Source organism: Mastomys coucha, chromosome X (genome assembly GCF_008632895.1).
Source record: "Mastomys coucha isolate ucsf_1 chromosome X, UCSF_Mcou_1, whole genome shotgun sequence".
In the NCBI taxonomy this organism is placed as follows: Eukaryota; Metazoa; Chordata; class Mammalia; order Rodentia; family Muridae; genus Mastomys; species Mastomys coucha.
The window spans coordinates 41,442,781-41,456,736 of record NC_045030.1 but is presented as its reverse complement, the minus strand read 5'-3'; the positions used below and the strand labels follow the sequence as shown (position 1 = coordinate 41,456,736).

Sequence of the window (13,956 nt, the reverse complement as noted above, 5' to 3'; positions counted from 1 at the left end):
AGATGATCACAAGCATCTTCCCCTCCCATCCTTCCTCAATCCTTCCTGGGCCTGAAGAAATCAAAATCTAAGAAGGTAATGTTCCTGCTGGGACTACAACTTCCAGGGTTAGGTGGTACCCAAGGGAGGCTTTCCTTTCTCGGAATAGTGGAGGGGTAGTGGGGGGATGGATTTGCCAGGGTGAGACTTGGAGGAGGGAAGGGAGAGAGACTGAATAGGATGAATAAAAAAAAATATTAAGAAAGAAAAAAAAGTAATGTTTTGGCTTCGGGGAGCCTGAGGGCTTAAGGCACAACCTTCATTTTGCTACTGAGAGAACTTTCTAGGGAATCATATTTGGCCCTGGGAAACTCAAAGGAGCCAGAAAGGATCCCAGAGGAGAGGAAGCAGAAACTGACAGCTTTGGATTTACTGGAGGCGTCTGGAACAACTACAACTAGGACTGGCTTTCTTTAAAGATGGCCCAATCCAGTTCTCTTGGGAGAAAGCTATGCAGCCATTCTAGATGGAAGAATTGGTTTGGAAAGGGAGCTTATGCCTTTGGCTTAAGTGTATTGTGTCTCCTGTGAATCATAGTGTCTGGTTGGACACAGAGTGGTGAGGTTCAACACGGACCACCATTCCCTCTGGGGCTTAATTGGCCAAGAAATTTGAGTTTTCTCTATTACTCCATAGATCTGTTAGAACAAAGATGACCAGGTCCAAGTAGATGGAAGTTTACTATCATTTTATTTTATTGGGTTTAAGACAAGGTCTATGTTTTCCAGGCAAGCCTTAAGCTCACGATCCCCATGCTTCAGGATTCCGGAGTAACTGACATTATAGTTGTGTGCCAACATGCTCAGCCTTTTGTTTTATGCTGTCTTCGACTTCATATTTCTTGTTTGAGAGGGAAGGAGGTTCTCACTATATTGTCCAAACTGACAAACTCAAAATCATTTGCTCTGGGCCTCTCTATAGGGAATTGCAGGTGTAATGACAGTGCATTTGGATTATCAGTTCTTTTCTCTTTGTTGGGACTTGAACTCATGGCCTTGGAATGCTAGGCAATCAATCAATCAACCACTCAACCCATTTTTTCTTTCTTTCTTTCCTTTCTTTGCTCTTTCATATTTTCCTTTAAAAACGCCTCATGAGTCCACCTTCATCAGACTCCTGAACCATATAGATAGGTGCGCGTTGTCTTCTGAGTGCTCCACCCAGCAGCTGACTCAGATCTGCACACCCACAGTCAAACAGTGGATGGAGCTTGGAGACTCTTTTATTTTTTCTGTTAATTAAAATACCTATGCCTGTTTTATTAATAAAAACTAACAGTGCTTAGTTAAACAAGTCAAGCAATTAAAGTCTCTTTATATTCCATAAAATATTATAGAAAAGTTTATTTGTGTTTCAATAAAAAGACCATTGTTTTACAACAGGCAGCTAAGGGCAACTGTGCAGTTAATGGGTTCTTGCAAATAATTTTTTTTCCTTGCAAATAAATTTTAAGAGACTATTGCCTGTCCTTAAATTCCTTTTCTTTTTATAAACAAAAAGAACTATTAAAAATGGTTGACAAAGTTAGAGTTAAAAAATTGTTAAAACATTCTCTATGTTCAGTTTCAATTTTATAATAGATCACAGGAAGATGCTTATGAAACAAATACAACATTTGTTTCAGTACATGTCTTTAAATGATAGAATTATAAGTATGTAAACAACTATATAATAAAAAGTTTCCAAATGTAGATTGTAAGAAATCAGGCAAATTTACCATAAGCAAACTTTCTAGACAATTTCCATAGCTGCACCAGCCTGGCAGTAAACTTCTTCAAAACGAAAACCGAACAAATAAACAAGGAAATCTACTTCACAATTTGTTGCTGCAATAGAGAAAAGGTGTACAGACTTGATGGAATTATGACAGTCAATATAACTTAAGGAAAAATAGTCCTAACAAGGCGTATGGAGCTAATGTTTAAGAAGTAGAGCTTTGCTATTGGGTCAGTTCTTTGGACGCTGCGTGATTTAACAAATAGAAAAAAATCATTCTAAAGCCTGGCTATTTACCACCTGGGTGCTGGACATCGGAGGCAGGGCAGCACTTTGTCATTGTCAATGGTGTGGGCGCAGTACAGTTTCCTCAGCAAACCCAGCAGCAACTATTGAGGGATGAAATAAGCTTCAAACTCAAAAAAGAAAGGAAAGGAAAAAAAGAAAAGAGAGAAAAGAGAGAAACCATAAAAATCCAAAAAAGGCAGATAGAGGCTCTTTGCACTAGCACGCTGGCTTCACAGTGCATCTACAGCTAGGCTTAAACTGCGCACACTCCTTACTTGTTGCTGCATGTCTAACTCTAGAACTTATGGTATCTTCTTGGGAGTAGGCCAAAAAGAACAGAAAGGCCCACTATAAGTTTCTTTTCTATATACATGTTTTTCCTGAACATGATTCAAAGGGGAGAGGGGTCTATGGGTTGAGTAATCAATCCTCCTCATCATTCTCATTAAAGTCATTGTAGTCGTCGTCTTCATCATCATCCTCCCCAATATAGGACACAGGGGTCTTGACCCTGGAGCCACTGAACTGAGACCCATTGGAGCTCGTGGCCAGCATCCCATCTGCACCATTGCACAAATCACTGGCAGAAAGTCCTGTGCCATTGGATGTAGAACCTGTTGTTGTGACAAATACTCCGCCAATGGCTCCCTGAGCCATTTCTATCACATGTGGTTCTAGAGGTTTTGGTACCAAACTTCTCTCCAACTTGAGGTCTTCAGCAGAGCAGTTGCCTGATTCCAGCCTGCACGCCATGCCCATGCGCTTGAGCACCTCAATATCATCCTGGATTTCAAACGTGTTGTCAAAGTTAAACAGATATTCAAATTTGTCACTGGAGATGCTGCAGTCGATGACTGTCTCCCTGCTAGTGTTGATAATGACGAAGGGCAAGTGGATGACAGAATTGGGAGGAGGCGGCCTGAGGGCCTGTTGCTGGGCTTGGTAATTTCTCTGCACCAAGTTCTTGAAGGCAATTTGCTTCAGGATGAGCTCCTGGAGCTGTGACTGCTTCTGTTTGATCCTTGCCAGCCTCCGCTGCCTCTCCACCTCTAAGTTCTGGCACTCCTGAGCTGAGTCGGTAGGGGTAGGCAGGCCGATCCATTTGATCTCCTTCTTCTCCTTGGAGATGATGTTCATGGCCAATAGCACATTTAAGGCATCATAGACACGCCGCTGGATGTTCTTCGGGTCAGAGGCTGATTCGTTTGGTAGGGCGTCATTGTCAGCAGCGCTGACCTCTGCAATCAGCTCATCACTCACCTCTTTGTAGGAGGTCGTCCCTTTCCTTTGCACCTTCTCACAAACCTTCATGGAGATATGGCGCAGCCCCTTGCCATTCTTCTCACCTTTCCTGTTCTTCTTCCCAGAAGACCAAGATGAGGACATAAAGTGAGTGTTGGGAGTGTGTGGGCTTCCTGCCACAATAGTGTTGGATGCTGCAGGTCTCTGAGGTATGCCGTTCGCGACTTGCTGTGCGATATTGACATTGGACTGTCCGAAGGTTTTTGGCAAAACCTGCTTTCCAAGTGTGTTCATTGTGGACGGGGGTACAGCTCTAAGACACCACACCTTACCCAGGACTAAGATTCTGGTCAATAAAGAACTTGAGTTCTCCGTTGGCTTCAATTACACGGGCATCTTTTGCCATGTTACCAGATCCAGGAAATCAAGGCTTTAGCTGCATACCCTCCACAGAAGAAACTGGACTTATCCTGGGCCGAGCATCTGGCCAGTGTGACGTGTGCGCAGAGTGTGACGTGGGCAGCGGCTAGCCCGCTGAGCTTGGAGACTCTTATGAAAGAATAGGAGGAAGAATTCCCGGCCCTGAATGGGATAGGAACTCTAAAGGAAGACCAACAGAATCAACTAACCTGGTCCCTTGGGGCTTTCAGAGTCTGAACCACTAACCAAAGAACATACACAGGCTAGACATAGGCCTCCTTGCACATATGTAGCAGATGTATCACTTGGTCTTCACGTGGGGTCCCGTACAACTGTAGCAGGGGCTATCCCAAAAGCTGTTTCCTGTACGTGGAACATGTTCTTAATTGTGCTGCCTTGTCTGGCCTCAATGGGAAAGGAAGCACCTAGTCTCCTAGACTTGAAATGCCAGGGTGGGTGGATATCCAGGGGGGCCTACACTCTCAGGGGAAAAGGGGAGAGGAGATAGGGGGAGAGTTGTGGGAGGGGGTGACTGGGAGGGGTGCAGTGAGTGGGATGTATACTGAATAAGTAAAATTAAAATCAAATTAACAAAAAAGAAAGAAAAGATAAAACGTCTCGTGAATCTCAGGCTGGTCCTGAGCTAGTTAAATAATGGGGGTGATAGCAAGCACTGTAACCAACTGGGCTGCATCCCCATCCTCAGTTCGTTTCTTAATTGTCTCATTCTTGCGTCCTTTCTTCAGTGGTAAATTAGAACTTGCATAAATGCCATTAATTGCACAACACAAAAATCAGCACCACAGAAAAGATGGAACACATTGCTGAAGTTCTCTTGCTGGGTCCAGTTTGGTTAATATCACCAATTGGCCCAGTGAGTTCATTGGTTTTCCCTGTCAGGCAGTTCATGCTGGGCTGAGGCTGTAGCTCAGTGGTAGAGTACTTGTTTGGCCTTGTGAGACCTTGGGGTCTATCCTCAGCACCATACAACTGGTTAGTGATTTGGACTTCACCTTTAAACTATTTGTTTTTTAAAAAAATTATATTTATTTAATTAGTGTGTGGGTGTGGGTGTGCTTTTGTGTATGTGTGGATTCCAGGGATTAAACTTAGGTCATCATGCTTCACCTCTTCAGCCATCTCCTCAGCTCCCTTTAAGCTATATTCTTGATAAACTACTCAATGAAAATAAAAAAAAGCTTAAATTAAAAAAAATCATCCATCCAAAAATTTTAGCTGTGAGATGGCAAGATAACAAAAAAATCAAAGCTCCAGGTGGGGTGATCTGCACATAATACAGGAATGTTTTATTACAAGGAAGTTAGAGGCAGATTATTGAAAAATGTCCCAACCCTTAACTGAGGGGTTGCTACTGGAGAAGGGGGAGTCCTCTCTCTTCAGAGGTGTGGCCCTCCTATATTCCCCATGCCTCAGTGGATGACCCCACACCCATACACACAGGCAGCACTAATTGCACTCAGAGGTTTAGAGAAAAGAAAAAAAACGAGGTGAGGTTCATAGTTAAAAGGGGAACACAGGGGAGATCCAGGAGTTGGAGAGGGATAGGGTGTGGGGGTGGATATGACCAAAACACACAGGATTCACCTACGATTTTTTCAAAGAATTTCAAAAACGCTCCAAAAAGAAACCCTCAATAAATGCAAAAGTGGGATAGCCAGAAAAGAAGAAAGAAAAATGCTTCAAAAATAAATCATTAAATATAAACAAAATTTCCCAGTGTTTTTTTTTTTGGGGGGGGGGCTTTTTAAAAACACACCATCTATAGGCAGGGTTTCAGAACATATTAGTCACATTAATCCATTCACACCTGCCTCATTGTCATAAGTGTAAAGGCTTGCTGCTAGGGTGTAGACCTGGTTCCATAAGGAATTGTTTTCATGCGTATTGACTCATTATTTAATATTAGTGTTGAGGGCTGAATTGAGACCCTGGCTCATGCTACAGAAGTGCACTACCTCTGCCCCAAATACCCAGTTCTTTGTCATCAAAATGTTATAGCCAATGGAAGAAGCACAGGAAACCAGTTTGTTAATTTTGATCTTTTTGTGATAGTGGGAGTGGAAATCAGGGTCTTTTATATGTTAGGCAGTGTTCTGCCTGAGCTATATCTGCACCCCCCAAACTGTGTGTGTGTGTTTGAAATAAGATCTCACTGCATAGTCCAGACTGGCCTTGAACTCACTCTGACACTGATGCAGGCCTTGGACTTATAACCTTCCTACTCCAGCTTCCAAAGCAGTTAGGATGTCAGGCCTGCACAATTAAGCCCAGTTTTTAGTTTTTGGCAGACAGGGACTACACTGCCTGGGTTGGCAGTGAGCTTGCAATCCCTGTGCTTCAGCCTCCCAGTAGCTGGAACAGTAGTCCTATACCAACAGGTCCATCCCAGCCAATTCATTGTTTTTCTAAGATAGAATACACTTTGGTAGACACAGAGACAACAGGAAATTTGTGTTTAATGAACAAATTTTTTTTTTTCCACAGAGATCATCTATATCACATTGCGATTACAACGTAGATGAGCTGAAACTATTTTGTGCAGATTTAGAAGAAGGGAACCCTTTTAAAGAAATCAGGCATAGAGAGGTAGTTGAATAGCATTGGTGGGGAGGGAGAGTTATCTTAATTTCCCTTCAACTCATGACCATGGAAAAGTAAAATGGCTGCTTAACAAACAAATGGAAACCTAACACATACACACACTTGCCACTGTTTAAGTGGCTTGCTTGATTACTTTAGTCCTGGCATTACAAAGCACGGCATACACCAATGTTACTAGTCTAACAACAGCCAATGGTGCCATGCTGAACTATTTGCTATCTTTTTATCTCACTGCTTGTCATCACTGCTTGAACAGTAGATGGATGTCCACAGACTTTTAAGATAATGCGTCAGGTACAGTGTTGCGTTGTAAACTTCTGCTAATCACATTTGTGGCTGCAAACAGGTTTTAAGAGTCATGAAGCAAAAAGCTTTAAAGTGACACCAGGAACAGCAGTTCCAGGCACTTCTCTCTGGAGGTTATTTTAACATGTTTGGAAACACCCACTTGTAAGTGAAAAGTTCTTCACTTCATCGCTGGATGTGCACAATCCAGATTATTAAGTAGTTAAGCAGTAGACTGAATGGGACCTATTATTCTAAAAGGAATTGAATGTGTACATTGTGCATGGCTCCTTTCCATCCCTCCCCTCTGAACATTAGAAATGCCAGGAAGCCAAGGCTATGCCGTGTATGCTTTTCAGAGTTGTCTTCTATCCAGAATCTAAACCTCATTCTTTAAGACCCAAGAAGGGGCTTGCAGCCTGCCCGTTTCTACCTTGACGAGTTGAAATGGACACACAGTCAACAAGCTGGGAACTCAGGGATGAATCTATGGCTAAAATTCACATGCTGGAAATGGAGTTGGCACAGGGAATGCAGGCTCCAGGGGGTCGCAGTCTATCAGCAGGGCACAACTTGTTGACCCTGTTGCAGTGACCCAGCCGTGGAAGTTCTGAGGCTTCTGTGGCTACTCACAGGGGATTATCTGAACCCAGGCCAGTTCCACAGGCAGAGATAGCAGCACCACATGTGCCATCACAACTCAACCCTGCTACTGAGGCAGCATGGAACTCGAAGCACTTGGCCTTCAGAAAAGGCAAGCTATTGGAGTAGTTCTCTGCTCCCTTAAATGAGGAGCAAGCATCTTATTTTCTCCAAATTATCCACTGAAAAGTAGTTTCTTCATTTTTCACTTTCTACATTTTGCTGGTTTTTAGCTAGCAGCAGTAGTACGGTACAAAGCAGAAAGGCATAAGGTCTGCTTGCTACCTAGGGTCTCTGTGTGTGCGTACACACGCACAGATATATACATACATACATACATACACACACACACACACACACACACACACACACACAGAAAATAATCTACAAGGTCTGGGTCAGTCATGAATTCAAGATTGTAAGAAAGACTAACCCAAGAAAGTGGCACTGTCTACAAGGGGGACTCGACTTTCCAGCTGAGATATAGGTTTTATCTCTGTTTGGCTCATGGCTGAGCTTAGAAATAGAACCTATCCGCAGGTGTTAAAAATGGTCATGTTCAACGAATTATCCCACTTATGTACATCCCAAAGAAAGTCAAAGCCTAGTAGCCTGCCATTACTGTTAACTGCAATTCGAGTTGGCTGGAGAACAATCCAACCTGGATCCAGGCTCAGAGGAAAGTGCTATTTATCCCAGCAAAGATTTCCATGTGTTCTTGGGTATTCTCTTATCAAAGGAATTGTATTAAGAAGCCAAAATCCACTTTCCCCTTGGATTAATAAGAGATGTATTGAACGGCTTCATTTTACTTTACCTAGAACTTCACATTTTGAGCTCTTAGGGGGTTTTGTGATTTGATTTACCATGTCTATTGAGTAAAAAATACATAACAGAAACTGTTCAAAATGTTCCAGTATCTGCTACATTGTGGGTACAGAATCAAGCTTGGCCACTCACTGAACATGTTACATAGGCACATTCTTTAAAATTGCCGAGCTTCTGTTTTCTTATCTATATATCTAACAATGCTGTCTAAAAGGTTATTTCATGTGCTCAGGTGAGTGAGATCACTCAGTTTAGTATCTGGTACAATGGTATGTTTTCAGTACATCACTGTAGAGTCTGTTATTTGGGGCAGCAGAAAGAAATACTATTGGCTGTGTGCAAACTCCATAAATGGTGAAATCTAATTGTTCTAATTATTCTAGTTGAGATTCTTAACATATGAAGAACAGGGAGACATGGTTTGGTTATTCTTACAGAGCCAGAACTTAAGGCTTCCATTCTATCAAGAATTCTAGACGTCCCCCCAATATAACACTATTTTTAGCCCTAATTAAAATGGGAACAATTTTCTTGGCATAGAAATTAGCCCCTACATCTAACCCTCATTTTCTCTCCAGTCTTTTAATTTCCTTTACATTTCTTTTATTTTTACAGTACTGGAGAGAGAATCCAGCACCCCATGCATGTCAGGTAAACACTAGCAACTGAGATGTATCCCCAGCTCTACTTTGCTGGTCTTAACCCCAATAGGAGTCACGTTGTGGTCCAAGAATCAGTGGTTTGGATTTACAGTGGGGTGCAAATGAGTATTACAAGTAAAGGCAGTGCTTCATGCAACTGTAGACCATTGACGATATTCTGCAACATGGCTGATAATAGTCTATCAAGTATCTCCCATCGTCAAGGCACTGTGCTAAGTAATTTCTGACATGTCCCATTTAATGTTCCTAACAAGCATATATGCAATTAATACCATTTCATCTCTTAGTAAAATACATAGAACACTACCCCAATTTGCTTACTATCCTTGTGAAGGGGCCATGCTAATCTTCTCTGTTTCATTCTAATTTTAGTATATGTGCTGCTGATGTGAGCACAAGTACCATTTCATGTATAAGAAAACTGGGACTCAACAGAAGCTAATTACTTGCCAAAGAAACACATGTAGTAAGTGGAGAAGCTTTTCCTCTTCTTTGTTGTGTTTGCACTATAGAGTGTTTGCACTATAGAATAGGAAGCTGTAATACTAGGACTTTGCTATAATCATATGGCTGGCTGAGCATCAGGTGGCAGGGAAAAGCCTCTTAATGCCCTGCTCTCTGAGCCCTCTAGACTTAACTTGGATAGTATCTACTTCTGTATTTACATTCCGCACACTTGCGTCATTCTTCACCAACCCAGATTATTCCAAACATCAGACCTGGCAATGCTCTGACAACACAGCCTCCATCAAGCAAGTGCCGGTGATAAGTTGCTTTCTGCTTCCATGAGTCTCTTTTTTAGCGTTTAGAGACTATCTCTCTCTCACCCACATGCACACACAAGTCCCAACTCTTCCATGTTTCTGGTGATTATAGAAGAACCCAGACTGATCCTGGAAGTGCTCTCTCTCTCTCTCTCTCTCTCTCTCTCTCTCTCTCTCTCTCTCTCTCTCTCTCTCTCTCTCTCTCTCTCTCTCTCTCTCTCCCCTCTCTCATTAACAGAATGGAGGGGCTACATGTGAATAACACACCATAGCTGTACGAAATCACCTGGGAGTGGTTTGTGAAAGAAACAAAATGTGACAGTTCACTTTTCCAAACTCTCATTTTCTCCTCTGCCACTATAACACTCCCATACTCTTTTTTTGGGTTTCTCTGACACAGAAGGACTCAGACTAGCACTAAGTAAACTCAGAAACAGGACTCCCATCTCTTCACTGTCTTTTCTCCCCCTGAACTGAAATCTTTGGCCCATCATTACCAGGAGGGAAGGCAGAGTTTACATAAAACCATGGATTCCTTCTCTGGATCCTTTATAGTGATTTAAAAGAGGTTCTAACCTATCCAGTTTCTTCACACTTTAAGAAAGGAATAGTCTCTCAAGTATTTCAGCACATGTTGGTATAGGTTTAAAACTTCAGAACTCAGAAGATATGGGAAAGGCACACCAAACTGAAAGCCATTCCCTCTGAAAAAACAGGTAAATATTAATCTCTTCCCTAACTGCACTGGGGAGAAATTAATACTCTTCTAACCAGATTGCCTGAAAAAATACCTATGTATTAATTATAATAAAAAGACACCTGTAATTCATCTCTCTGATCTTGAATACTTCTTTCAACCTTATTCTGTATTACACATGGAAAATGGATTCTTTTACTTTACTTTGGTATACCCCACAATGTATGCCAAATCAATTAAGTATTTCCTGTTCCTTAATTCAAACTGAAAATGTGGAATCTGTGAAGATGAATTACTTTAGAATTCTTCTGAAGTTCTTTTAAACTTAGTCCACTAGAATAGACCTGAACTATAGAAAAGTCCAAGAACTGGGATTAACTCAACAAAAACTGAGTAAAGAAAGAACATTGCACATGGTTAGTAATGTTATCCTCCCTACATACATAGCCACATCAATAAATAAAGTAATGGACTTTTCAGTAATGTGCACTTAAATAGTTACAAACGTACATGTAGAAAAAGGGCGCAGTAGTGCAAAAAATAAATTATTAAAACAGAAAAAAGTATGAACATTATTTTACACAATGCTTTATAAAACCTGAACCATTTGAAATAAGACCTCAAGTCAGTGAAAGAACACAGCAACATTAGTATCTCGGCTTGACATTTCAACCACACACTCATTCAGTTATGAAAGAAAAGTCACTTTTTAATTTTGGAAAAAAATGATGCTAAACATCAACTCCTGGCCTCTTCCACACTTGTGCTGTTTGTGTGTTAGCACAGTGTGTCAAGAAGCATCTGAAGACAGAAAGTCAAACAGGTCACATCTTTTTGGTCTTTCTACCTCATTTCTGTGTGGTCAAAAAGAAGACTAACATCTGTCTAGGGAACTCTCTCTTCTGTTAAGGTGTTATTGCAATTAGATATGTTTACAAGAACATTGCCTTGGGGCAGTGGAGAGGGTGGAAATTCCTCTTCCACAATCCAGTCCCTTTAATTTTGGTTTCTCGATATAAAGGCCAGGATACGACGAATACCATTCAGTCTATCCTTCAAGGACCTCATTGCCAGGAAGGGAAGCTGAGCTCTGCTTTCCAGGGGAAGAACTGCCAGTATCCACCAGCACCAGGCTGGACCATTTGGATTAACCTGCAACAGAGAAACACAGTTCACAGATCCCATGCAGTCCATGTACAGAAGTCTACACGCAAACAGTAAAATAGCCCGCATGGAACTGCTTCTGCGTGTGGCAGAGACTGCCGAGAGTCTCCAGCATTTTTCTTCTCTTTTATTTCAGCTAAGCAAACAGTTAACATGGTGGCAGAGGGTGAGGAAATCTGTTATTTCTCAGGGATCCTTGCAGCTAGGTGAGGCCCTAAGATCAAATTTTGGCTAAAAACAAAGAGAAGTGATATGTCCAAGTTCCCATAAATATTTTTTTTAATTATTTTATGTGTATGGTGTTTTGCCTGCATGTATGTCTGTGTACCACAGAGGTCAGAAAAGGGTGTCAAATTGCCATGAACTGGTGGTTTTGAGCCACCATGTGGGTGTTGGCACTTGAATCTGGGTCCTCTGGAAGAGCAATCAGTGCTCTTAACCTTTGAGCCACCTCTCCATCTCCTCCCCATTTCTCAAGCTAGATTGAAGACATGGTGATAATCAGTCTTTGTCAACCCAGAAAAAGTAACCCTCTAAAGATGGTAGAGCTTTGTGATGGAAGAGCCCTGGTTCCTGAATGCTCTCTTGGAATAGAACTGCCTTAGCCTTCTAGGACTGACGCTTTCTTTCTCATTTGAGCCACAATCATATTTAGTACTTGTTAAACCAAGCAAATCAACATTATAACAGATGCACTATGCTTCCTAGGCAGTATGATTTTAAGAGATGGAGTACCCACTACTTTGTCCCTTCCACTTCTAAGGGTCTAGTTAGGTCCCTTGGCCTGATCCATTTAAAATTTGGGCCTTTAATCCTATGACTCTTTGGGCTTGGCATGTCTTTTTAACTCCCATCATTTTCTTTCTTTGGTGGAAGGCTGTAATCTAAATATACCATGTCACTAACAGAACTATAGCTATCTTCTCCCTTGGAACCAAGAGCTATGATTTCCAGTCTCAAAGAACAGCAAACAAACATTCCAATTAGAAAACACATCCGTGTTAACCCTCAGGCTTTCCTTTCAAAAAGACATATCGCACTCCTTATCAATCCTTCACCAAAATTCTTGTTGTCATCAGCTTCCTGAGCACACATTTTAGACATTTATTGCTAAACCTCAAGTGAGTTTTCTTCCCACAACTTGCAAAGCAAGTCAGCTTTCAGCTTGTAGAGAAGAACATATGCCTGATCTAACTCCTTCCATGTGAGTTATTTCACTCCAAATTGTTTCATGTTTCTTCCTGAATGTCTGTTGAACTCTTGGCTTCTCTGGGTCTCCACTTTCATCTGGACACTACCAGGTTGATCCTCTGAATTTTCCAAGGATCAGCAAAAGAGATACTTAAACTGATGTTAATACTGTGGCTGTTTCTAAGAAATCTCCCACTAAGGTACAACATCCTTATTCGTGGAACTGCTTGGGGCTACAGGATTAGCTATAGCAAGCTGGATGAGTTTTTTGCTGCTGCCGCCACCACCAAGGCAACATGATAACAAAACTAATAAGGAAGGAAATGATTTGAGCTTGCTATGTCATTAAGGCCTTATGAATCATGCTGAGGCATCTGCGTTTTCTCCTGTGGAAGATGTGGTTAGCATCATTGATCTCTATCTTTTGCCCGACTGGGAGAGAATGTTCCCCAGCAGGTGAAGGGGAACATTAAGCTTGAACATGACCTTGTTCAGAGTTATGCTGTCTTCTTGAGTCACAACAGCCAGGAGCTGGATCACCAGAAAGCACTTGCTGGCCTTGCTCTCTTGAGTACATGTGAGTGATGCCTTTGTACCAGGAAGGGGAAAAACCACTCTGTGGTCTGAGGGAAGCAAGACACCTCTGCCAATTAGGAAACAGAGAGGCATTTTGGAGCCTCAGAATGTAAGAGGAGGGAGAACTTTAGAGATTGTTAATGATCCTTTCTGATTTTAGAGAAAAATTGAAAGAGGGGAAGGGATTTACCCAAGGTCACTGTTAGAAAGGTAGGCAATGCAATCTTGGCAGAAGGGTCAGAATATATATGTATATATGTGTGTATGTGTGTGTGTATATATACATATATATATACATAGATATATTGTGTGTATGTATATATATACACACATACAATGTATTTATACATGTATACATACATGTATATATACACACACAATATGTATGTATGTATGCATATATGTGTATACACACACACACACATATTCTTGAGTTTTCTATAGGGATAGAATCAGGAAGCATATATTAAAAAAGAAATCAAAGATATTACAGGAGTGATTCTGTGGGACAATCAGATTAGAATATGAAGAAAGGTAGCATTAAGACTATATATTTGCATAGGCCATCTAATATCCAAACTGGAATTCCCCACAAACATTGTCTGATTAATAGCAGAAAGGCAAGGCCTGATGAAATCAAACTATTGGCTTTCCTAGCAGACTGTGGATCTGCAGCTTGAGCTCACAGAGAGCCGGTCCTCACAGAAGACACCAGTAGAACCTAACAAACTATGTCCTTAGGATCTGCTCAAGCTAGGGAAAACAGTGAGGGTCTAGACTTGCAGGGTTATGCATAGATGGGCTGGACATGAAGGTTTCT

The 13,956-nt window shown here is 41.5% G+C and overlaps 1 protein-coding gene, 1 non-coding gene and 1 pseudogene across 3 annotated transcripts in view; all 3 read right to left on the bottom strand.

Annotated features, from left to right (window-relative positions):
• Positions 1-710: 710 nt before the first annotated feature.
• LOC116092052 lies at positions 711-3,761 on the bottom strand (annotated as a pseudogene).
• A 2,402-nt stretch (positions 3,762-6,163) lies between these two features.
• Lonrf3 (LON peptidase N-terminal domain and ring finger 3) overlaps positions 6,164-13,956 on the bottom strand; it is a 34,939-nt gene continuing 27,146 nt past the window's right edge. For both annotated transcript variants that reach the window (XM_031349392.1, XM_031349462.1), the window contains one exon: positions 6,164-11,357. In XM_031349392.1, coding sequence (XP_031205252.1) covers positions 11,202-11,357 — 156 coding nt within the window. In that variant the 3' untranslated portion in view covers positions 6,164-11,201. The remainder of the gene's footprint in view (positions 11,358-13,956) is intronic.
• On the bottom strand, positions 9,034-9,140 carry LOC116095933. The gene has a single exon (XR_004120770.1). It is a non-coding gene; the product is annotated as a U6 spliceosomal RNA (small nuclear RNA).